Source organism: Aotus nancymaae, unplaced genomic scaffold (genome assembly GCF_030222135.1).
Source record: "Aotus nancymaae isolate 86718 unplaced genomic scaffold, 86718_ANA_hifiasm-v0.15.2.pri h1tg000016l, whole genome shotgun sequence".
Taxonomy (NCBI): Eukaryota; Metazoa; Chordata; class Mammalia; order Primates; family Aotidae; genus Aotus; species Aotus nancymaae.
In genome coordinates, this window is record NW_026988428.1 from 4,138,322 (window position 1) to 4,164,767 (window position 26,446).

A 26,446-nucleotide genomic window follows, 5' to 3' on the forward strand; every position below is an offset into this window, starting at 1 on the left:
ATTCAAGCTATGTGATTTTCCTTGGAATCTATATCTTTATCTGTCAAAAAATTGTTATAAGGATTAAGTGCATTAAGGCTAATTTATGTAGGGGCTGGAGTTAAATTAATGTTACTTTCCTTCCCTGCCACAAACTGAAGTTTCAGGCTAAGCTATTGTTAGTTAACATCAATGCAAGTTATATATTGTAAACAAAATTATAATGAGAAGCGAATTAAATGTGGCAAAACCAAATGAGAAAGCAAGAAAAATATCGTTTTCTACTTATACCAAGATGCATAGTACAAAGATATTTTTAACTGAATATAATAAAAATAATTACCAAAGTGTCCTTACCTTAATTGAATTGGTATTTTGTAGTTGTATTAGCATGTCAATAAGTAATTCTGCTCCCATATAGAATGGTAAAACAGAGGTGCAGAGGAAACCATCTTGGCTAATAGGAAATGTTTTATAAATATCCACTCCCTGTTTAAGAAGTATTTGTAGTTCCTGAGTAAAGTTCCAAAAGGCCCGACAGCAGTTCTGAAGCAGAGTCCAATAGCCACCACGATGAGCAAGAACCTATGACAAATACAAAATTTAAAAGACTCCAAAGTTCCAAAAGTTTCAGATCTCTGAACAACTTCAACTTTTTGCAAAAATTTTATGTCAATAGCAAAAATAACTAACATCGTTTTTAGTGTAACTTACATGAGTTAGATACTGTGTTATATGCATTATCTCATTTAATTTGAACAAAAATTTCCATAAATTAAGTGCGCACTGGGCACTAGTATTTTACCCAATTTGCAGATGAGGAAGTGGAGGCATGGGGTCAGCAAGGCTAACTTGCTGAAGGTCATGAGTCTACTAAGCAGTGAACTCAAATTTGTATACCAGTCATCTGACTCCAAAAATGCCATTGTTCTAGGTGCTAGGAATTCGGCAATGAGTAAGGGAAACTGGGTCTGCCCTCATGCTGCTTACGTTCATCTGGGAAGTTGAACACTAGAAAAGTATATATATAAAAACATAATTCCAAGCAATAATAAGTTTTTTTATAAAGAAAAATAAAGCAGAAATGAGTTGGAACCTGATAGAGCATGACAGAACAGTTACTTTAGACAGGGTGGTCGTGAAAGAAGTCCTCTCTGATGAGGTAGCATTTGTTGAACAAGTCATGTGAAAGTGGCAGTGGGGGTGTTGGGTGGAGAACATTTGAGGCTCGGGGAACAGCAAATGAGGCTCAGGGAACAGCAAGGTGAAACTGAGGGCTCAGGATGGATGGAACAAGCTAAGGGTTCTCAAGACCACTGACCCCTGGGAGTGGGCTAAACAACAGCAAGAGTAAGAGGAGCTCAGTTCTTCAAGGTGCTCAAGACCAGCTCTTCCAGGGCCCTGACGCTGGAGGCCAGGAGGCTAGGATTTGATGCTCATGGTCAAAGCAGGGGATCCAGGCTTACATTACATTATGTAAAATCACTCTGTCCACTCCATGGAGCGTATGTGAACCCGTCTTCCTTTCTTATCTAGAAAGGACAGATTTTTCCTTATTGCTTGAGAGGCTTAAAGTATATGCCCTTCCTGCTATGCAAAAGAGAAACTGATTTCTTTGTAGCTAACAATTCCAATTCTAGGTTTAATCGTGTCTCATATAATATTTTAAAAGAAAAAGAAAGAAAAGCATTTAAGAGAACATACAAGTGACTGGAAGAAGGAGACCAGCAACAGGGGCAGGGTTTTCCTGTAGCCTAGAAAGATCTTTCACTGTGCTAGAAAGAGATTGATCTATGGTACCTCCAAGAGAGATCAAGCCCCATAGAGGAACCCCTTGCATTATGAAAGAACCCCATGACTCAGTAGAGAGGTGCATGCACATTCATAGGAACTGCATGAACTGGGACAAAGACCACCTGGGCTCTGGGTGGATAGATGACAGGTGACTAAAGAAGCAGCTTCCCCACTCTGCCTGACAACTGGACAACGCATGCCCTCAGTATCATTGCAGGTACACCTCAAAAGTGACTTAGGCTACACCCAGCAAGATGAGGTCTCAAAGTCACAACTAAAATTATGTATAGTAAGAAAATAAATACAATATATCTTACACGCCTGAGTTGTTGGGCTGAGATTTATGTCTACTACACTAGCAAACAAGAAAGACTGCATTACCATTGCTCTCCTGCAGTATAAAAAGATTTTCACAAAATGATCCATTACACACAAATTTGCTCCTCGATCCTTTTCTTTAGCACTAGAACCTGATTGAGAGTCTGAGTCGTAAACTGTTTGTGTCTTGGACATATTTTCATCACTCATTTTGGAATTAATAAATGTAGAAAATTCTTCAGCATCTACAGTACAAAAATAAGGTATGGCATGATTAAAAACATAGAATTAAGTTTCAGAAAACATAGGAGGTGATAAGGATCAAATGAATAATTCAGATAACAAATGTTACATAAATTTAGAGAAAGGACAAGATTATGACAGATACAACGAAGCAGGGAAAGTTCCTAGAGAAAGGAGGCACTTGGGTCTTAAAGAATGGGCATGATTTAGCTATATGGGGAGATACAGAGAACATCATTTCAGACAAAGTCAATTGCAAAATGAACAATGCAGAAGTAAGAAGGTACAGTTTTTTAAGGGAACAATAGAAAATACCACTGTCCTTTCATTTCCTCCCAAACAGGTCATTCCTAAGACACATATATCAGAAAGTGAGCTGCACCCTCTGCAGATAGGCAGCACAGCAACCTCGGCCATGCATTCCCCTGCTGGTGTGGCATAAAAAAGAAGGCTTTCTCCTGCCACCAACTTTCTCTTAGAATCTGCATTAGATAGTAAGTCTCCGTAGCAAAATATTCTATTGCCAATTTCATGGTAGGTCTTAGGTAGACAGACAGTTTAAAAACAAAACAAAACTCGGGAAGCTATATTCTACAATCTACATACAAAAATCAGACTCCATGACTATGGAATTCACTTTCAAATACTTTACTATACATAGTAAGATATGCAGGTACATGTGAAGCCTAATCTATATCCTAGAAGAAATTAGAAAGCATGCCAAGTACCTCAAACATAAATCAACACTCCTGAGGCAGTTAACTGGCATACCAAGAACTCTGGTTGTCAATAAATTCCATAGCACTTAAAATGTCATTACTAAAAGTCTATATAAAAGTGGGTTTGTAAGCACCTAAAGGTATTAGAAATAAATTTTTATTTGTGAAATGAACCATATTATTGGTTAGAAGGTGTGCAGGTTCCATCATCTTTGCAGGGAAGGGGTGTGGAAATTAGTCAGATTTGTTCATCTACTGTTACCAGAGCACACCCTGATCAAGAACCCTGTTTACTGCCAGGCACGGTGGCTAATACCTGTAATCCCAGCACTTTGGGAGGTCTAGGTGGGTAGATCACAAAGTCAGGAGTTCGAGACCAGCCTGGCCAACATAGTGAAACCCTGTCTCTACTAAAAAATTAGCTACAGGCGTAGTGGCATGTGCCTGTTAATTCCAGCTACTTGGGAGGCTGAGGCAGGAGAATCGCTTGAATCCAGGAGGCGGAAGTTGCAGTGAGCCGAGATCGCACCATTGCACTCCAGCCTGGGTGACAGTGTGAGACTCCATCTCAACAAACAAAACAAGCAAACACAAAAAACAAATCCTGTTTACCTGTATGTCTCTACCTTCTGGAGCTCCCTGTCACCTGACCAGATAACAACACTTCATTCATCTTAAAGTGAGCTTTCTTGGAAGGTACTGGTTGAAAATCCTAGGGCAAGGGTGGATTCCCCTGAATACAAAATCAGCTATGATGATAGTTGTTTGAGTGCCTGCTTGTATTAGTATGCTTTATGAAATTTGCTTGAGAACTTATTTTCACTAAAACAACACCTGATAGCAGGTCTTTACCTATCTTGAACCACCAGAGGCTACAAATATTTAATAAAAAACATTATATTTGCTGAACAATCAAATTGGGTAAGGTTAAAACACAAAATACATATTTCCAAATACATGTAATGATATCATAACAATATAGAAATTTTTGGCCAGGCGCGGTGGCTCACACCTGTAATCCCAGCACTTTGAGAGGCCAAGGCGGGCAGATCATGAGGTCAGGAGTTCAAGACCAGACTGGCCAACATGGCGAAACCCTGTCTCTACTAAAAAATATAAAAATTAGCTGGGCATGGTGGCTAATGCCTATAATCCCAGCTACTTGGGAGGCTGAGGCAGGAGAATTGCTTGAACGAGGACCCGGGAGGATGAGGTTGCAGTGAGCCAAGATCACGCCACTGCACTCCAGCCTGGGCTACAGAGTGAGACTCCATTTAAAATATATATATATATACATATATATTTTTTAAATAGAGCAGACAAGAATTTCCTACAAAATTATCAAAACTCAACTAAATTGCTAGTCCTTTGGAAAACCGTGTGCATATACCGTTGTATGTACGTGATGTGTATGTGTGTTACGTTGTTTAGTGAATAAAAATCTAGAGGTAATTTGATAATAAACTAATGTGTTTATTTTACCTGATGGTAAGTTGGCCTTTCTTTTTTTGGCTGTAAGAAGGAAATCAAGCATTGCTTTATAATTTTCTACAGTCAATTTTCTTGTTGGTAATACTGTTCCTGAATTATAGAGTGAGAATATGTTAGGATCACATGATCTGAAACTGCAAGAGAGGAAAAAAATCACATTAAAAAACAATATAAGCAAAATTGAATTAAAACTGTCAAATGCAATCTATTTTTATTTTTAAAACATTTGTGAGTACTCTCAATTTTTAAATCATGAAGGATTTTGGCACTTAATCAAAGCCCAACATTTTTTCATTAACTTTTAAAAGTATACAATGTAATTTTGCTCTTAGGAATTTTAACATCGATATATATTTCTCTGAAAGGGCCCTTGAAAATGGGAATAAAAAAATCTGTGCCCACTCTGTGAACTCCAAAACAACAATTTATTTCAACTTAAAACCACCTGACTATAACAGAACTCAATGATGATGCTTACTATATAGAGCAACGTGTCCTTAATCAATGTTATTTCTTTTCTTTTCTTTTCTTTTCTTTTCTTTTTTTTTTTGAGAAGGAGTCTTGCTCTGTCGCCAGGTGCCAGGCTGGAGTGCAGTGGCATGATCTCGGCTCACTACAAACTCCGCCTCCCAGGTTCAAGCAATTCTCCTGCCTCAGCCTCCCAAGTAGCTGGGAATACAGGTGCACACACCCAGCTAATTTTTGTATTTTTAGTAGAGACAGGGTTTCACCATGTTGGCCAGGATGGTCTCGATGTCTTGACCTCGTGATCACCCACCTCGGCCTCCCAAGGTGCTGGGATTACAGGCGTGAGAATCAATCTGTTATTTCTTTTTAGAAATAAGGTCTAGGCATTAAACAATCTTGCATCAAAAATAATAAACAGTTTTATTTATTTAATAAAAAATAGTTTTATTTAATTAAAAATTTTTTATTTAATAAATTTTATAATAATTATTAAATAATTTTAATAAGTTTTATTTATTTAATAATAAATAAATCAAAACTATTTATTATTTTTGATGCAAGATTGTTTAATGCCTAGACCTTATTTTTAAAAAGAAATAACACTGATTAAAGTAGAATACTATTTGATCCAGCAATCCCACTAATGGGTATCTACCCAGAGGAAAAGAAGTCATTATTCGAAAAAGATACTTGCACATGCATGTTCATAGCAGCACAATTCACAATTGCAAAATCATGGAACCAACCCAAATGCTCATCAATTGAGTGGATAAAGAAACTGTGGTATATTTAGATGATGGAAGGATACTCAGCCACAAAAAGGAATGAATTAACAGCATTTGCAATGACCTGCATGAGACTGGAGACTATTATTCTAAGTGAAGTAACTCAGGAATGGAAAACCAAACATTGTATGTTCTCACTGATATGTGGGAGCTAAGCTATGAGGATGCAAAGGCATAAGGGTGATACAATGGACTTTGGGGACTTGAGGGGAAGGATGAGAGGGGGATGAGATACAAAAAACAACATATATGGTACAGCGTATACTGCTCAGGTGATGGGTACACCTGGATCTCACAAATAATCACTAAAGAAATTACTCATGTAACCAAATACTACCTGTACCCCAATAACTTATGGAAAGTAAAATAATAATAACAAATACTGAGATTAATAGATTTAATAAAACTGAAGTTAGCATCAAGTTATACTGACACAGGTTTGATCATTATGTTTTTGTGTTCCCAAGTGATCATGCATGAAGGGTCCTGTACAACTGGAAGCCCAGAAACTTCTCAATGTTCAGAGAAGGGTAAGGAAGCCCATCTGTTCCGAACCGTTTCCCCTGTCATGGTCCCTTGAATGGCTCCCTTTGCCAAAAGCCTTCCAGGTCAGTCAGGCAAACTAACTGCTTCTTGAATGCCAGTCTGGTCCAGCCCACATCGGAAAGGGATCTATCCGGAGATATTTTTGCAAAGGTTCAGTTTGGTAGTGAGCTTAACAAGAATTCTGGAGAAACAGAAACTGGGATCAAGTTTATTGTGAGTTTCAACCTGCATGTCTTCCTCACTGGATTACTGAAATAAATACCCTCTAATTCATGTCCTTGTCTCCAGTCTTTCCTCCCTCCAATCTATTTGATAAGTTGCTGCCAGAGACATTTTTATCATGGCCCTGCTCGAAAACCCTCAATAATCTTCTACTGTATGTAAAATAAAGCTCAAATTTAATAGACCTTTAAGACCCACCATGATCTGGTACCAACCTACTTTTCTAATTATTTCACACTGCTTTTTTTTTTTTTCCAATTATTACCTTTTTTTTTCATTGTACTTTAGGTTCTGGGTTACATGTGCAGATCATGCAGGATTGTTGCATAGGTACATACATGGCAATGTGGTTTGCTGCCTTCATCCCCCCACCACCTGTATCTGGCATTTCTCCCCATGTTACCCCTCCTCAACCTCCCCACGCCCTCACTGTCCCTCCTCTGGTCCTCCTCAACAGACCCCAGTGTGTGATGCTCCCCTTCCAGTGTCCACATGTTCTTATTGTTCAATACCCACCTATGAGTGAGAAAATGCACACACCGTTCTCTTTCATACACCCTAGATTTTGGTCAGACTATTTGGGGTTCACATTCTGTGTTTTCTACCTGGGCTCTGATTCATGTTCTTCCAACTATTGAGAATGCCTATTTCCCTCTCTGCACATTTTTAAACCTTGCCTATCCATCAAGACCCAGGCCCAGTGGCTCCTCCCCATGAAACGTGTATTGCTAGTTCCAATCAAAGGAAAAGCCTTCTTCTAATAACAAAGAAGATTTTATTTGTACTTCCCTTTTACCATTTATTACAAGCTATTCATGAGCATTTTTGACATACCCTACCAGACCCTAACTTGTGTATCTGGTTCATCTTTGTATGTCCACTGCACCTAGCTTAGTGCCTTATATCCAATAGGTACTCAACAAGTATTGTTTTTTAATGTGTGACTTTACATCATCTTTTTAATGGCTACACAGCATTCATATTATATATGTATCTTCTATTTTTATCTCCCACTGCACTTAGCCAAAGACAGTGAGAGCTTAAAAATGTCTGTTGAGTTAATGATAGAAAGTTGACATTGGATGAGTAAATATGATCTCTGTTTATAGAGGCTTCAACTATGCCTCTATGAAACAGACATTTGCCTAATGCCTACTAATATCTACATCTATTCTAAAATTCATATTACATTTTACCCTTGCAGTGAAAGCCAGATCAACAAACATATTCAAGCTATGATCAAATTATCACTTACATACAAGCATGCAATTGAGAAAGATTCTGAGATTAAAAATAAAGAAATAAACCAACGGCCAGTGACATGGTTCGGCTCTCTGTCCCCACTCAAAGCTCATCTTGAATTGTAATAATCCCCACATGTCAAAGGCAGGACCAGGTGGAGGTAACTGAATCAGGGGGGCAGTTTCCCCCATGCTGTTCTCATACTAATGAGTGACTCTTGCAAGATCTGATGGTTTTATAAGCATCTGGCATCTTCCCTGCTTGCACTTCTCTCTCCTGCCACCATGTGAAGAAAGAAATGTTTGTTTCCCCTTCCACCATGATTATAAGTTTCCTGAGGCCTCCCCAGTGGAACTGTGAGTCAAATTAAGCCTTCTTTCTTTATAAATTACCAGTCTCAGGAAGTTCTTTATAGCAGCATGAGAACAGACTAATGCAGCCAGTATAAAGATAGAAGAATTCTGTAAACCTCCTTAAGTTGTTAGCACCACTGGAGCTCTGAACATACGAATACAATCCATGCTCATGAAACTAAAAAAGTATTATTCATCAGTAATACACTATACCTGACCATCATATGTGAAGTGCCAGATTTCATCTTGGCATACTCCCCCAGCTTTTGTAAAACCAGATTGAAGTGTGCGCCTGCTAGATACAGGTTCATCTGAGCTCTCCAGGGCATCTCTTCAAGAGAAACACGATGGAACCTCTTTCTTTTAATGTAACTTGATATTAGAGGATTCAAGTAATCCATCAGGTATCGTTGTGCTGTTTTTCTAACACTGGCTCTCTTATTTCTGCCAAGGGAGAAAAAAGTTTGGAAATTACACAAAAACTTTCAGATATTTAATTTAAAAAAATCATTCTAATTTGTCAAAAAAAATACATCAAGAAATCACTTGACTTCCCTTATGCAAATGTTTCTGGCTTATTTATCATTTCCACAGTGCTGAAAATATGAACCAGGGTGGCAAAAAAAGGCACAGGGATAAGTACCAGGGACAGAGACACCATGTATTGTCTTCAACTCTCTCTGAAGTCTGTGTCCTCAGCTCAAACCAAACAGAGCTTTTCTTTTTCATAACCAAAAGGCCACTGAGATTAGACAACAAAATTATGATATGATGTTCACATTCATCAACTAAATTCAATATTAAACAAAAATCATTACTCTGTATTGGTCCTTAAGGAAAAAAACAATGCAGCAAAATTTTGTCTAACATTAGTTAGACTCTAGAGGAAACAAAACATTGGTTGAATATAGATGAGATGACTTCATAACTGTATACTCAATATGCTCCAGAAATAAATATTGAAATTTTAGCTAATAGTTTAGATTTCAAGTATTATATTCCATTTTTTAAAATGATCCCTATCAAAACTCATAGTCCAACTATTTATGTAGTTATATAGTTGTTTATAGAGCATATTGTTCCAAACATATTTTCAATGTTTTTGTTCTGTTAGTAATGTTGCTACCCCATTGGTAGCACCATCCTACCTGATGTTGTTCACTTATACAAATATTGTTCAGAATCTGAATCAACACAAATACACACATACAAGAAAAACAGAAAGATGGATAGGAAGAAGGCAGACAGATGTTGCTGCAACAGAGGAAACATTTGAGGAAGAAAGGAAGGAGGGCAGCTTCCTTTTGATATGCAGGGTTTACTTGATGACTCAGTTCTAAATTTTTTTTAGTTTATTGATGATGTGCTTTTAATCCAAGAGTTTTAGGGCTTTTGTCATTATTTAGTTGGTTTTAGTGATACGTTATTTGGTTTCTTAATAAATGTGAATCTTTTTAATAGCTATGTCCTGAAAATTAAAAATATAATTTCCAAAATGAAAATCAATCATGTTTTCATGTGAATACATCAATTTTCCTCAAAAGACCAAGATGAGTTAACAATCTTTCCTGCCACGGAGAGTGCGATAGTTCAGGGAGATCAGCGACAGGATAGGCTTCCTCCAGGTATCTTGACAAGGTAATGACAGACTCCACGTGGCTTGGAAGGGAATTCGCAGCGAGTCCACAGAGTTTAGATGCTTTTCCTCCTATCATCTGAACAGTTCTTAACATTCAGGGTGCTCCAATAACCTGAATTGTGTCTCTATGAGCAACAAGTCTGAGGACACCTAAAAGACAGAGAGGAAGCTCCACAAGGATGATCAGCACAAATGCTCAGTGATGTGAAGCCATAAGAGGAAGCAGATAAACACCTGAATTAAAAAATATTTAGGAACCCTGAAACTACCTTCTATACATTCTAGCCTAAGGAAATGAGCTAGCTTATTGACATTAATGGAACCAGGATTCTCACCATTAGGGAAAAGAGTTATAATTAGAAAAAGAGAAAACTCTGGAAGGTATCCTGTGGTTGTGAACTGGAATTGCAGGTATTAGAATACATGGTTTTAGATATATAGATAGAGAGCTAGAAAGATATTTATATAGCTATATTTAGATATATATGTTTAGATAGATGATACATTTAGATAAATAAATAAATTTATCTGAACAAATATATTTCCTAGCTCAGTCTATTGAGAGGAACTGGAAGCAAAGCTATATCCATAGCCCTCACAACTTAAGATTCTAAATACCACTTCTCACTAAGAGGAATAAATTGATTCCAGGACTGTACAGAGTGTGTACAAGATTAACATCTTGTGGTAAGTGAGAAATAGCTAAAAAAAAAAAAAAAAAAAAAAGATGGAAACATGTCAAAAACTGAAGAGCTAGCCTGGAAGAGCTCCTGCTAGCCAAATCTAGAACAATTTGAGAATCAAAATAAACAATAATGTTAATTTGGTAAAGAATATCCACAGAACGAAACCTACCACAAACACTATTCTTAATGATAAACTGTTGAAAATTTGAACGCATCCCCCATGAAATGGGAATCAGACAAATATACCCACTAACATGATTTTTGTTTTAGCATTATATTGATGGTCTTAGCCAGAACAATAAGGAAGACAAAGGAAAAGGGGAAAAGGATTGGAAAGTCAATACACAAAAATAACTCTATTTCTACATACCATCAATAAACAAAGAGTTCTAAAAGTTTGAAGCTATTTCCAGTAGCTTCAAAAACATAGCTAGGAATTAATCAAAGAAAAGACATGTAAGATCTATTCACAGGCAGCAGAAATTATAAAGATAATTTAAAAACATTTAGTACTAAATAAGAATGAAAACACTTTTAGTAAAAATTGTAGGCTGCAGGCCAGGTGCAGTGGCTCATGCCTGTAATCCCAGCACTTTGAGAGGCTGAGGCAGGAGGATCACTTAGGCTGAGGAGTTCAAGACCAGCCTGGGCAACATAGCGAGGCCCTGTCTCTACAATTAAGAAAAGAAAAAGAATTAGCCAGGTGTGGTGGCACATGCCTGTAGTCTTAGCAACTCAGGAGACTGAAGTAGGAGACTTTAGTGAGCTATGATAGTGCCACTGCACTCCAACCTGGGTGTCCAAAAAAACATATATATATATATATATATATATATGGTATATATTTTTATATATATGTATATATAAATGTTTTGTGTATATTTGTATATAAATACACATATATAAATATATTTATTTATATATATTGTATGTATATAACATATACGTATATATGATGTGGCTAAAATATGATTAGAAAACTTAAATGTTCATGTTTTCTGGATTCAAAGCAATCCCAACCATATTTCCAGCAAGTTCTTTGTTTTTAAATTATAAATGTACAGTTGTGTGCCACTTCATGACAGGGAAACATTCTGGGAAATGTGTTGTTAGCCAATTTTATTGTTGTCTGAACATCATAGGATGTTCTTACACAAACCTAAATGGCATAGCCTACTACACACCTAGGCTAAAAACCTCTACAGCAGATTAGGGTAATAAATACTGTGGGCAATTATGACATGATGGTATTTGTACATCTAAACATAGAAAAGGTACAGTGAAAATAGGATTTTATAATTGCATAGGACCACGATTGTACATGCAGTCCACCATTGATCAAAATGCTATGCAACATGTGAATGTAATTTCAATCTTTCCTCATTAATTTTGTCTAAGTGTCTCCTTCAGATTTTCAAATGTATAGGATCTTTTTGGTTAACTTTTCAAAATTTGGTTTCTACCTTAATTGCATTGTAATAAAATATGGTTCATATGATTCCAATTCCTTGAAATTTCTTGAGACCTGCTTTAGAGCCAATAGCATAAACACTCTATGCATGATTTAAAACAATAGGCATTCTCCAGTTGTAAGTTAATTGTAGCACTTTTTTGTCATAAATTTATAATCAGCTTGTCAATTTCCACCAAAAGAAAATACCAAAATTATATAAGGTAAGCATCCTAAAAAGTTAGAAAAGGAACAACTGAATTAGCCAAAAGAAAGAAGGTAGGTACCCAAGAGAAATGAAAATGTCTAAACTGAAACTTTACATGAGTGTTCACAGCAGTATTATTTATAATAGCCAAAAAGTGGATCAAAAGTTTTGATCCAAAAGTCTATCAACTTATCCAAAAGTCTATCAACTGATGAATGGACAAAATGTCATATATCCAAACCATGAAATATTATGCAGCCATAAAGAAACGTAATACTGAAACATGCTACATGGATGATCCTGGAAAACATGATGCTAAGTGAAAAAGCCAGTGGCAAAGGACCACATATTATATGATTACACCTACATGAAATAGCCAGAATAGGCAAATCTATAGAAACAGAAAGTGGATTCATGGTTGCCTCAAGCTGAGGGAAAGGAGTTGGATGTAGGGGAGTGATAGTTAAGGAGTGCAGGGTTTCTTTCTAGGTTAATGAAAATGTACTAAAATTGATTGTGTTGATGATTGAACTCTGTGAAGGTAGCAAAAGCCACTGAAGTATGTCACTCAGATGGGTGAATTGTATGTCTTTGTGACTTATTATCTCAATAAAGCTGTGGTTTAAAAGGAAGGTAGAAAGTAATAAATACAAAAGCAAAAGGTAATGAAAAAGAAAATTAAGACAATAGAAAAGATCAACAAAGACAAAATTTTGTTCTTTACAAAGACTAAAAACTAGACTGATGTTGGAAACAAGTACTAGGTGCCACAAAGAAAACTCAGCACTGAGACAAAGGATCTCTCAGCAAGGTAATTGCACTTTCTGCAGAAAGAGCACTACTCATCAGCAGTCCTGCCACGAGAGTGCAATGAACAAAGGAAAGGCAGGCATATTTATTCATTATTCATTGGGTCCTTATTGCTGTGTCCAATCTCCATTGGTTGGAGCCAGACCTCACAATCTAAACTAAACCCGACTGGCTAACAACTTAAAACTTTTCTAAATAGGTAAAGGCAACAGAGAACAAAGGAAAAGAGGAAGTCCAAATAAGGAAGGGAGAGGAAGTTGCTTGTGAAAGGACTTAGAAAAGATATAACATAAATATCTTGATGAAAGCACAAGGACATAGAATGTACTACATGCCTGTGAGCATGTCCGACACATAAATATCTTGGTTAAAGTACAAGGACATAGAATGTACTTAATTCCTTTATATCTAACAGCCAAATAGGATAGGGCTTAATAAAGAGTTACTAGCAAAAAGCAAGAAGGCTTTGAAGAAAGTTAGTCTTTAAAAGAGACTATTATTTCAAACATTTACTATTATTATTCTTTAACAACAAGGGAAACTTTGAAGAGGAACTTTTTACTTTCTATAACAAACTTCTGGCAAAACAAATGATAAAAATAAGAGAGAAGACAAAGATTAATGAACTTAGGAATGAAACACAGGATGTAACTATAGATATAGCACAAAGTCAAAAGGTAATAAGAGGGTATAACTTTTTATCAATAAATATGAAAACTCATACAATGGACAATTTTTTAGAAAAATATAATTCATTAAAAGGAACTCAAGATTACAGACTCAAAGAGATGTATTAATCTCAAAGAAATTGAATCTGTTGGTAAAAATGTGCAAGTGTGGTGTGGATAATAAAAATATACATTTGGTACCTGTCCCCTGATTTCTGGCACAGAGGTCTTAAAATGCTTGGAATTTCTGGAGTGAAAGAAATTTGTTACTCACACAAAGTCCCTGTGGAACATATATAAGTTTATGCTAAGGAGGTGACTCAGGGTGGAGCTTCCAGATAGCCTCAGGATAGGGGTTATCTTATACATGATTAGAGGGTGAGATCTTTCAGCCCCACCCCTCCCACCTCCTGGAGGGGAGGGTGGCTGCAAGCCAGGTTATAAAAATTCTTGAACAAGGAGGTTCAGGGTGCTTCCAGGTAGGCACAACCATATGCCAGGAGGGTGGTGTCCCCAACTCCACAGGGACAGAAGCTCCTGTGCTCAGGACCCATCTGTACTTTGCCCTCAGTACATACCTCTTGATCTGGCTATTCATTTGCATCTTTTATATTAAGCTAGTAAACATGTAAAGTATTTTCCTGAGTTCTGTGAACTATTCTAACAAGTTTTCAAACCTGAGGAGGGAATCTCTGAATTTATAGTCAGAAAGCAGTGTGGCTATCCTGGGTATCATATTTGTGACTGGCCTCTGAAGTGGTGGCAGTGTTGTGGGACTGAGCCCTTTAACTTGTGGGATCTGCTGCTAACTCTAGGTAGACAGCATCAGCATCTAATTGCCTTTTTGTGCTATGGTTATACAAGATGTTATCCTAAGGAGAAATTCGATGAAGTGCATATGGGGAGGCTCAGTTGGTGCTGGAGATTGGTTGGTGCTAAAAAACAGCACAGGGTTTGTGTCAGAAGTGGTATCAGCAAAAAACACATGAGTTAACATTTATGTAATAATGCAGTTTATCACACAATCATATTAAAGAAGAAAAAAATGAAAAAGAAATATTCAATAAAATTAAACACAATTTATAACAAAACTCTTAGAAAATAAAAAATGGAAGACAATTTCCTAAATGTGATAAAGGGCTTCATCCTGAATCCCAAAGCAAATATAGTACTTAGGAGGGAAGTAATAAATATATTTTTAAAATTCATATTATAGACAAGTTCATTCTAAAATGTATATGAAATGGTACAAGAAATAGATCTTTAAAATTCATATTACAGACAAATTTATTCTAAAATGTATATGAAATGGTACAGATCCTAGAGTAGCTAAAACAATTTTTAGAAAAACTCTCGGCCCTAATAAAATATGAAAAGATGCGTACCCTTAGGAATCAAGGAGGTGAAAACTGAAACAACAATGAGATAAAATTTCACACCACAAAGTTCCACAAAAATGTGATAATAATATCAAGTGTTGGTGAAGACGTTGAATAACGGAAATTTTTCACAACATTGATAAAAATGTAAGAGTAACTTAGCAATATCTAGTTAGTAATGGTAAAACGTTCCTATCTTGAAAACCACAACCCTGTGTATTTACCCTACAGAAACTCACACATGCATGAGGAGATACATACAAGAAGGTCCTTTGTAACATTGTTTATAACAGTGAAAAGTTAGAAAGAATTTAAATGTTTATTTATGGGAGACTGAATAAATCACTTAAAAATTTTTTATTAAAATGTATAATATATAATATGATATATGTGTAATAAATATATATTTACATATTATTTATATTATGTTATGTATATGCTAAATTATTTATAATTATTTTATGTTATTTATAATTATGTATATGTATTATGCATATATAAATATGTATACAATAAATACAATGCATTATACTATTATTATATAATTTGTTTATTATATGATACTTGGTATATAATGAAATACCATTCAGCAGTAAAATTAATAAACTAGACTTATGTATAACTGACATTCAAAAAAATCACAAATGTAATATTGAGAGAAAAAAGTAAATTTCCAAAGCAAATTGAAAAATATTATACCATGCATTATTTGAGGCTATATACATATGAGGTTGACATACAAAGTCACTCATCAGCATGATAAATGCCAAATTTTGGGATAGTATTATCTCCAGGATAGAGGAAAACAGAAATGCATACCAGGAAGGGTACACAGGGATTTCGATTGTGTTTGAAAGGTTTTACATTTTAAGTTGCATAGTTGTTTTATTATTTTTATACCAATCTAAAATATGTCACAATTTAAATAAAGAAAATGAAGGAATAATCAAAGAGATAGCAGGCAAATGCAAATAAAAACAAAGCAGAATTGGTTCTATTAATATCTATGTGGTGCAAATTAAAATCAAAATCACTAAACAGGTATAGAAAAACATATAGTGAAGGTAAGATATATAAAGAATGTATAAGAATAAAAAATCTTATACATGCATACTTATAATGTGTACTTATAAAAATAGAAACTAAACATTTTGCCATAACACATTTTATAATCAAGAACTTTAGGTTCACTGATAATTAATTTACCAATTTGTTCTTCTAACCACCCTACCTATTGCCACCACCACCTTCATGCCAAGCCAAATACTCTGTATTATTTCATTTACTTCATAACATTTATCAACATTTTTAACTGTCTTCTTGATTTACGTGTTTACTATGCTCCTTTCATTAGTATTTAAGTTCCTTAAAGGCAGTGATTTCACCTATCTGGTTTACCAGTGTATCCGTAGTACCCAAAACAATGCCCAAAACATAGTCATGCTCAAGTAATCTTTTATTGAATTAATTAGTTAATACCTTTCATGTGCCATCATTTCAGAAATAGCTGGATTTTTTAAAATGAGATCTCTTAGAGTTTCCTTTTTTTTACTTCTTATTCTTTGTTGCATTTCTGCACTCTTAATAGAGGAGATAAAATATTACATGTTAAATTTAAACTTTGAACATAGTAGTATAATTTATTCATACTCTAATGCTTATCTCTTGACATTGAAATAAAGTAGTTTCTTTATACCCTCAATTAAAATTACTATCAAAGGTACCAGAAGTACCCCTGTAGACAAAAAAAAAAAAAATCTGATTATAACAATATCTATGTTGATCTAAAAATTATGTTGTATTGTGTAATTATGAAATATGGTTGTTGGTATATCCTTCTGTTTCATAGTATAATGAGTTTTAAATGTTGCCAGTCATCTCTAGATGATTTTGAATTTTAGGTAATGAAAATTCAAAACTCATAAATAACTTACTCTTCCAATTTCCATTACGGCAGCTTTGAACTTTAAAGATTTGTTTGCTTTTTTATTTAAAGCACTGTCCTTACATTTCACTTTTTTTATTTCAAGTAGAGACTCATTTCTCCTAACAAAAAAGATAAAGTCAGTAAAAAAGACCTGCAAAAATTTACAGAACTACCCCAAAGTAATATGTCTTTAAGGTTGTCATTGAAATTATGCAAGAATATCAAAACTGCTTGTGTCCTATGCATAAATTAGACTGTGATATCTCTGTTCATCAAGAAATAGCTGGTCTCTCAAAAGAGTAAAATGTAAATCATATTATAAAATGTGAGTGTCAGTGAAGATGTTGAATAATAGAAACTTTTCACAGCATTGATGAAAGTTTAACAGCAACTTAGCAATATCTAATAATGTTAAAATATTCATATCTTGGAAACTACAGCCCTGTATATTTACAGAAACTCTCACACATGCATAAGGACAGATGTATAAGAATGTCCTTTGCAGCACTGTTTATAATCATAAAAAATTAGAAAGAATTTAAATGTCTATTTACAGGAGACTGAATAAGTTTTAAAATGTATTACACAATAGATGAGAGAATATGTTATATATTATAATCACATAATAAAAGCTCCTACAGGGTTTTCTATATGGAAAAAAAGAGGAGTTGAAGGCATGATGTAGATAGAACAGAATTGGACTGAAAATAAAGTAACATGGACACTTCTTCTCTTACAACTCAGAGAATATTGTAAAAGTAACCCTAGACAAGCTTCCTTGCTTCCAACAGATTTCAATTCTTTGGTTCCATGCTTTGCAAGCTCCCAGCCACTGCTGCCCTCTGAATACTAACAGGAGCTGAGCTCACCTTTTCCCAGTATGATAGCCTCACACTGTCCCTTTATTGATACTTGCCTATTTTTCCTGAAATTTCTATATTTTTGGAATTTATATTTCTTCGGTAAGTACTAGCCAGGTACAGCAAAACTGCTTAACATGATAAATGGGATCCCCAAACTTGAACAAAATGTAGGGTCTCATTAATGCAAGGCTAATGAAATGACGGGGTGAGTCTGGATAGCTAGTTCCAGGGGTTGGAACTTGACCTAAATCCATCTTGGTTCCTTTGCTTCAGTTTTGATGAAAATGATCCTAATCCCATGGTTGCCTAGAACCCCAGCTCAGTTGTAGCAGTCCTAAGAATCTCCCAGTTAGTTGACATTCGTTTGGGCAAATGTTTTGCTGCCTAAATTAGAAACTTTTGATCAATGACCATAAGAGACTTGGGGATCCATCCTCCACAACTTGCAGCCTGGGCCAGCCTTTCATTTCCAACCAGCTAGGTTTCTTCTCTACAGCCTCTCCTCTCTCTCTCTCTTGCTACCAGGGTGCTTGATGTGGTTGCTACATTCTTCCAGAAACAGATGGGAAGGCGAGGAGGTCACATTTAGACTACAGTCTTTGCCACCATCTCAGCATTCTCCTTCATGTGCAGCAGAACCTTCATCCACTGAATAAATTAAATTCCTCTACTCCTTGATCTGTTCACTGCTTTGTGGAGCTCTGACTGACTGCTTTCCATTTTGATAAATAGTATTTTTAAATTTTTATGCAAAGCAATATTACTGATGACTTCTTAATTGTTTTAACTATTTTTACAGTCATGTGTCACTTAATGGCAGGGATATGTTCTAAGAAATACTTTCTTAGGCAATTCTGTCATTGTGTGAACATCATAGAGTGTACTTATGCAAACCTAGATAGTATCACCTGCTATACATCTAGGCCATATAGTACAGCCTATCGCTCCTAGACTATGAACCTGTACAGTGTGTTACTATACTGAATGCTGTAGACGATGTTGTAACACAATGGTCAGTATTTATGTATCTAAACATATCCGAACATGAGAAAAGTACAGTATAAATACAGTATTATAACCTTATACTCCTCTTTCAGAATATTTCTTATCCTTAGTTTAGACTTCCACAGCCAGCCCTCCAAATTTGCCTGCACACTGAAAGTTATCTTCTGTTTTTCTTTGGACTCAAGAACATTATTTAACCCTCCTAAACATCTAATTTTAGCTGCTTTTTGAAAAATTTTAAACTCTAATTCTGACCAATTCTGTTATTATCATGGCCTGTTTCATTTAATGTAAGCAATTTCCTTTGATTTTTTGAAAATATGAAGTACATATATACTCTAAGCTTCTGTTCTAATAAATGAAGTACCTATTTTAGGAATATCTTTCTGTATGTTTTTAAGTGAATGTTTCTCTTTTGCCACCATTTCAAAAATAAGTTTCATGTCACTAATGTTTACTTTTATTAAAATGGGATGGATAGATCAATGCCCAGTGAAGAAAACCCCATCTCCATTGCTAGAAGAAAAGCTGGATTCATTTGGCATCTCTCATAATTGATGTGAGGCACTATCATTTTCTTTGGGAGCCAAGAGAATCATTCAGGCTTAGAGAATAGAAGGGACAGCTTTAAGGTTTACTGCTTTTATTTGAGGAACTCCCTCTTCACATATACAAATGGAAACCCCAACAAATGGCTCTATTTGTTACCACAGAAGAATTAGAAACATGGTAAATGACCAAAACTGGACCCAAAACCCTGTGTGAGAAAGAACTGATGACCTAGAGATACTATTATCCATCCTGACTCAATAGCAAAAGACTTAATCTATCTCCAGCTAGAGATCTGAACATGCTCTATTCTCATTTGTGAGTTCATTGCATATATGTTTTTTACTTTTAGTTATTTATTTACACAGATATGAATTTTCGCTATCTCTTAGGTGGTAGTTTGAACTGTATGTACTCCACTCTCTTTTTTATCTACCTTATATTTCTTAAAACTGACAATGTTACTCATTTTTTAAAGTTGTTAACATGTATAAAACTGATAATTGCAAGTACCTTTTCAAGAAGTCATGGACAGGAATTGTTATCTCTACCATAAGGTGAAATTTTTCCTCATTCATGCATTTTAGCATAACTTGTGTAAAGAATTCCAGAAATCTTGGTTTTTGCTTAAATTTCATAACTGCAAAAACAAGGAAGTTCACATATAGTTACCAATATACTCAATTATTAGTACTGAAGGGTGGCCAGTGCTAATAGTCATTTTGTTCCAACAGGCAAGTTTATTAATTTGCTTTTTAGATTTCTCCATTTTAAAAAGTATATAGGAATAAATGTAGTGTGAACTATTGTTTTTCTAATACCAATGAATCCTTTACAGATTATATTAAATTTATTTTCTAAATATCTTAGTATTGAGAAAGATTTCATTAAGGTCACTTCCAACACATGGCTGACCAGGGAAAAAAATTGTTGATAATTATCATAACTAGTAATGCTAAGTTTTATATTTGACTCTAAATTAATCAATTATGTTGCCATTTCTTATTAGCTAAACTTGAAATTCACTTTCATATATATTTTTTTTTCATTTTTTTTTTTAGATGGGAGTCTCACTTTGTCACCCAGCTGGAGTGCCATTGCACGCTTTCAGCTCACTGCAACCTATGTTTCCCTGGTTCAAGCAATTCTCCTGCCTCAGCCTTCCGAGTAGCTGGGACTACAGGCACCCACCACCATGCCCAGCTAATTTTTTGTATTTTTAGTAGAGACGGGGTTTCACCATATTAGCCAGGATGGTCTTAATCCCCTGACCTTGTGATCCTCCCGCCTTGGCTTCCCAAAGTGCTGGGATTATAGGTGTAAGCTACTGAGCCTGGCTCATTTTTTCTTTTTTTGAGACAGTCTCACTCTGTCACCCAGGCTGGAGTGCAGTGACATGATCTCAGCCCACTGCAACCTCTGCCTCCCAAGTTCAAGTGATTCTCCTGCCTCAGCCTCCTGAGTAGCTGGGATTATGGGTGCCCACCACCATGCCCAGCTAATTTTTGTATTTTTAGTAGAGATGGGGTTTCACATGTTGCCCAGGCTGGTCTCAAACTCCTGACCTCAGGTGATCCATCTATCTCGGTCTCCCAAAGTGCTGAGATTACAGGGGTTAGCTACTGTGCCCGGCCACTAATAGATTTTTCAATGCCCTAGTTTTCGTAAGCTTTATAGTAATGAGTCATCATCAAGGTTCTGTCTTTCCAGACTTTAAATCAGGTACCTATTTAGATCTCTTTCATTACTTGGCAATCAGGATTCCACATTACTCTGAATGGATAAGAATTCAAAATAACCTGTCTAAAACAGGTGAAATCTTCAAGTAGACAACAGAAACAAAATCCACAGAATTAATATCTTCAGTAATAAATTGAGTGAACAGCACATACACATCCAGTTCACCTACCTTCTTTCACGGCACCTTTGACCGACCAATTCAAAACTACAGGATAAAGAAATATAGGGTCTTCTCCTCCTGAGAGTTCAGACGTAACATCTAAAGTTAAAAAATTCAAAAATTATATGTTCTGTTTAATAACCTAAAATAAAATTTTTTTGAGTAATTCAAAATAAAAATTATTTAAAAGAGATGAAAAACAGGAAAATACTAAATTATGTGCCTTAAAATGTCAATTATAGCATTACATTTTGGAAATAAAAATAATCTAATTAAATTATTTGCTTCACTTTTCCCCCTAAAAGCTCAGGGATCCACCACCAAATAGATAAAAAGTTTCTAAGGCATTTCTCTCTTATTCAACAGCTGTCCTATATCAGCAAACCCAAGACTCAGAAATCTACCAATTATATTAACTCCATTTTAGTAAAATTATCTTTAAAAGCTAGTAAAGTATAACACAGCCACTGGAGCCAGACTGGCTGGGTTCAAATTCTAATCATGACATTTTTTAGTTATGAAACCTTGGAAAGTTATTTAGCTTCTCTGTGTCTCAGTTTATTCATCTTTAAAATGGAGATAATAATAGTACCTTCCTCATATGGTTCTTACATAAAGGTTGCACAAGTTTTAATGTGTATGTTTTATAAAAATAGTATATTTTGTAAAATAGTGACTGGCACACAGAAAACAATGTACAAAACTATCATTTTATTATTGTTGTTTTTGAATTTACTGTTCTTTTTCTAACCATTAGACCACCAGGGAGAATTTACCAATTAGCTACTTATAGCCCATTGTGCTTCTTGGTAAAATATTTTTACCAATATTATAAAAATAAATAATTCACACTTCCAGAACACTGTACATTTTAAGGAATTATACTTTCTATATATAATAAGATGATTACAGCTTTCCCAAAGCTAGGTTAACTTGTTACAGGAATAATCAAACATTTAGTTCAAGTCATAAATCCATGCTTGAAACAGGCATGGAACATATTAAAAGAGAGAGAGATCCAAGTCAGGGAAGCCCACAAAACAGAACTGAGGCACACAGTAGGAAAGGTAAAGTAGGGACATGGAATTCTACAAGCATAGCCAGGTCCCCAAAGGCCATGGAGCAAAAGTCTTTAAAGACTTCTTAGAAGAACCCTGGAAACATCGGTTAAATGTCAAAATGTACTTTAACATGTTGCAACAACTATCATATTTGGTTTAAGGCTCAAATTTGAGTACTCTATTGTTCTAGAAGATTTAAAGTACCTGCTTTTTAAAAATGTGACAATACTAATCATCACCGGAAACTAACTCAATTTCCCAAGTAGCTTTCCAGGCTGCAAACTCCAAAACACCAATCATTGCATTAACACATTGGTTCATTATGAAATTACTACAGTACAACGACCTAAAATTAATCTCATCTTTCACTCTGCTTTCTACTCTGGAAGGTGTTGGTTCAAACCGTTTACACATTAACAACCCTCACACTATCCCTTTATTTCCCAGTTGCATTTTTGCCTTTAAAGCAGTGATTCTCAATTCTGTGCCTCCCATAACCCCCTCCCACTCTCCCTTCAAGGCTACCCAGATAGTTGTTACAACTAGGTGGATGGTGTGCTGTGCTTCCGTGAGTAGAGACCAGGGATGCTACTCAAAATCATACAGTGCCAAGCACAGTCCCCCACAACAAAGAACCACCTGGCCCAAAATTCTAATAGTGTCACGGTTGAGAAAACTTGCTTTAGAATCAGAAGGCGCAGGCTCAAGTCCAAGCCAGCTACGTAATCCTAAGTAAATCACTTAATCTCTATGAGCCACATCTGTAAAAAGTGGCTAACAATCCCTTAACAGGGTATTGTTAGGATTAATGATATAATATAAAAGCACTGTGTAAATCTTAAAGGGTTTGCCAAATGCTAATCTCATTGTAATCCTTTGAACAAAATATTTTGTTTTAAAAAACTTAATGCTAAACGGAAGTATACAGAAAAAAAAATGATTACATTGCTTTGTCAGTTTGAGTAGGTGTGTCTCCAACAAAGCCAGCTGTTCATTTATCTTTTCAGGCAACAGTATCTGCTGTGGCTTCTTAGTCTTTAAAGACTTCTTAGAAGAACCCTAGAAACATCAGTAAATGTCAAAATGTACTTTAACGTGTTGCAACAACTGTCATTTTCAAACAACATCCTTTAAATTATGTTTTCATACTTTCATATTTGGTAGATAAAAACGATGATCTACATAATAATATTAATTAATAACAATGAATAATCACAGTCATTGTGTTCTAATTAAATGCAAACACAGTACTGTGTTTCATGGAGATTGACCAAAATGCTGCTTCGTTTCCCTCTCCCTTTCTCCCAGTAATTTCCACCCACCTAGACAGCCCCCTCCAAAACCTGCATTCTCAAAGCAGCTGAGACTATGTCTCTAAAAATCTTGAAAAGACAATTGAAAGAGGAAATGTATCCTCAGAAATGTATCCCTTTATTCCTTTTTCTCCTTTCCTTTTCCCAGAAGGAGCTTCTTTACAACTAAGCTAATTGCCTTTGCCACTTTGCCTTTCATTGAAACGTAAGGGGATCAGTAATTAGTGGATTAAGAATCTGCCTGTCTGCACTCAGGCTCACGACCATGTTTTTTCTGTCTGAGCCTGAGAACTGACCTGTTAATATCTCTTGTTCTCCAAAACACCTTCCAAGCCCCTTTAGGCTTAAAGGAACCTTGAGTAGCTCTAGTAATTTCTGACTACTATAAACTAACAATCTCTACAATCTTAGATGGAAGAATCACAACCTTCCACTGAACTATAAGCTTCAAGGAGAGAGGCATGAGGCCTGTCCTACTATGATGTGAAAGGCCCTAAGTCAAGGCCTGGGTGACATAAAGGGGCTGATGGACTCAAAAGTAGATACTGCATGGAACCAAAAAAAAAAAAAACCTTCAAATTGCTTCCAGCTTAATCAAAACTCCCTCTAGACAAAACACCCTCCCAACTAAAAATTTAAAAAAATGAATTATGGCTTAAAAAGTCATCCAGTGAAACAGTGATGATTTTAAAGATTTTTTTGGCAAACAAATGCTTACTTGGAAATTCAACATATCACAGAGATAAAAATGGAGCTACTCTAACTGAAAGAGGGTCAGGGATGAGAGTCTCTACCCCCACCCAAGCCATGAAAGGGACTTCAAGTAATTCCTAGTTTGCTACTTCAAGTAATTCCTATACTGTGGCTCACGCCTATAATCCCAGCACTTTAGGAGGCCAAGGCAGGAAGATCATCTAAGGTCAGGAGTTCAAGACCAGCCTAGTCATCATGGTGAAACCCCATCTCTACTAAAAATACAAAAATTAGCCAAGTGTGGTGGCACATGCCTATAATCCCAGCTCCTTAGGAGGCTGAGGTAGAAGAATCACTTGAACCCAGAAGGCAGAGGCTGCAGTAAGCCAAGATCATACCACTGCACTCCAGCCTGGACAACAGAGTGAGACTCTGTTTCAAAAAGAAAAAAAAAAAAGAAACCAAATGAACTAAGTAACATTTCAAAACTTGATCTACAAAAATATGTAACTACATAGTTTCAAGGAAAGGCAATAAGCATAAGGGAAGGTAGATATTAAAAGTTCATCTCAAAAATTAGCAGTCTCATAAGAGAATGTAGGTGTCACAGTGAGTTTCAGAAATCGACTTTGAACACAAAGTAAAAAAAAACTCTGACATGTATTTGCTGCATTCAGTGACCCACCTAGAACAGTAAAATCTTAGATCTAGAAGAGACTTCAGGGAGCTTTTAAGCCCCATGTCCAACTGGGTGTAGGAAGCTCTCTATGATCGCCTAACTAATGGTTGGGAGTGGTGATGGGGACTATTCAGTATACTAGCAGAGATTCCTTCTTAATTTTCTTTGCTATAACTCAAAAAAAAACAAGACAAAATCCAAAAGCTCTTTACTAGATTACTTTACTTATATGTAAATATAACAAGTGTAAAACTTACCAGTTTTCTAGTATGTTTCATAACACTACATTACCCCTAAAGACCCAAACTAAACATAGGTTTAAAAATGAGAAACAAACACAATTACCTCCTCTGGCATTTCTTCTTGTTTATTACTACCATCCAACAGAGACTTGCTTTCTGGTGTGATGGCCAACATTTTTTTCCCGTAATTTATAATCATTACTGCCAGGTCATATTCCCTCCATGAACGCAGAATCTAATTTAAAATATTTATTAATTATCTCTGTTGGGCAGTCTTGTCTATTTTCAAGTGTAATGCATCATTTTTTCATAAATTCAAAAGCCCCATAGTTTTCAGTCTAAGAATCCCCATTTTATTGTTAAGAAAACTGTAAATTTACCTCCAGATCATATTAATACATTTAGTGCAATTAAAGATGCATAATTCAACTATTTTAAGTAAAGGACTAATAACAGGATCTCATCAGTAATAAACTTCCCATATCTCTGGGCCATATAGCCATATACCTTCTGATACAGTGAGTTAACTATTAAGAAAACAATTCCTTTCAAAAAAGTCCGTATCTAAAAAGTCATTTGTAAAGGCCACATCACCACCACCTCTTGAGTTGCTTTCTATGGGAAATGAAACAATTACTGACCTTATGGTGTCTTAAAGAGTATTTATATCACTAAGTGATTTTTTTTTTTTTTTTTTTTTTGAGACAGAGTCTTGCTCTGTCACCAGGCTGGAGTGTAGTGGCACGGATCTCAGCTCACTGCAACCTCTGCCTCCTAGGTTCAAATGATTCTTCTGACTCAGCCTCCTGAGTAGCTGGGATTACAGGCAAGCACCACAACGCCCAGCTAATTTTTGTATTTTTAGTAGAGACAGGGTTTCACCATGTTGGCCAGGATGGTCTCGATCTCCTGACTTTGTGATCTGCCCCCCTTGGCCTCCCAAAGTGCTGGGATTACAGGCGTGAGCCACCACACCCAGCTATCATAAGTGATTTACAAAACGTTCTGCTAGAGAACTGGACTAGACAGAAGCTGTTTTTGGCAGATTCCCCATCAACTCTAGGGGAAGTGTGCATTGTAGGCATAAGGGGGAGGGGCCTATTTAGCCTCTCTCACATCCCCTATCACCAGTTCTGTGGCCTTCGCTATTCTGGCCCCTACCTTCCATTCTAGAGTAATCTTCCACTACTCATCTCCTTGTACTTTAATCTTAC

The 26,446-nt window shown here is 35.8% G+C and overlaps 1 protein-coding gene across 2 annotated transcripts in view; it reads right to left on the bottom strand.

Moving 5' to 3' along the window:
- Positions 1–26,446, bottom strand: part of CFAP54 (cilia and flagella associated protein 54) — a 355,515-nt gene that overhangs the window by 223,818 nt on the left and 105,251 nt on the right. For both annotated transcript variants that reach the window (XM_064376848.1, XM_064376847.1), the window contains 10 exons: positions 25,336–25,467; positions 23,250–23,364; positions 21,254–21,343; positions 19,858–19,984; positions 16,935–17,046; positions 16,480–16,580; positions 8,374–8,604; positions 4,536–4,678; positions 2,155–2,336; positions 337–564 (listed from right to left, as the gene is read on the bottom strand). In XM_064376848.1, the coding sequence (XP_064232918.1) occupies positions 337–564; positions 2,155–2,336; positions 4,536–4,678; positions 8,374–8,604; positions 16,480–16,580; positions 16,935–17,046; positions 19,858–19,984; positions 21,254–21,343; positions 23,250–23,364; positions 25,336–25,467 (1,461 nt within the window). The remainder of the gene's footprint in view (positions 1–336; positions 565–2,154; positions 2,337–4,535; positions 4,679–8,373; positions 8,605–16,479; positions 16,581–16,934; positions 17,047–19,857; positions 19,985–21,253; positions 21,344–23,249; positions 23,365–25,335; positions 25,468–26,446) is intronic.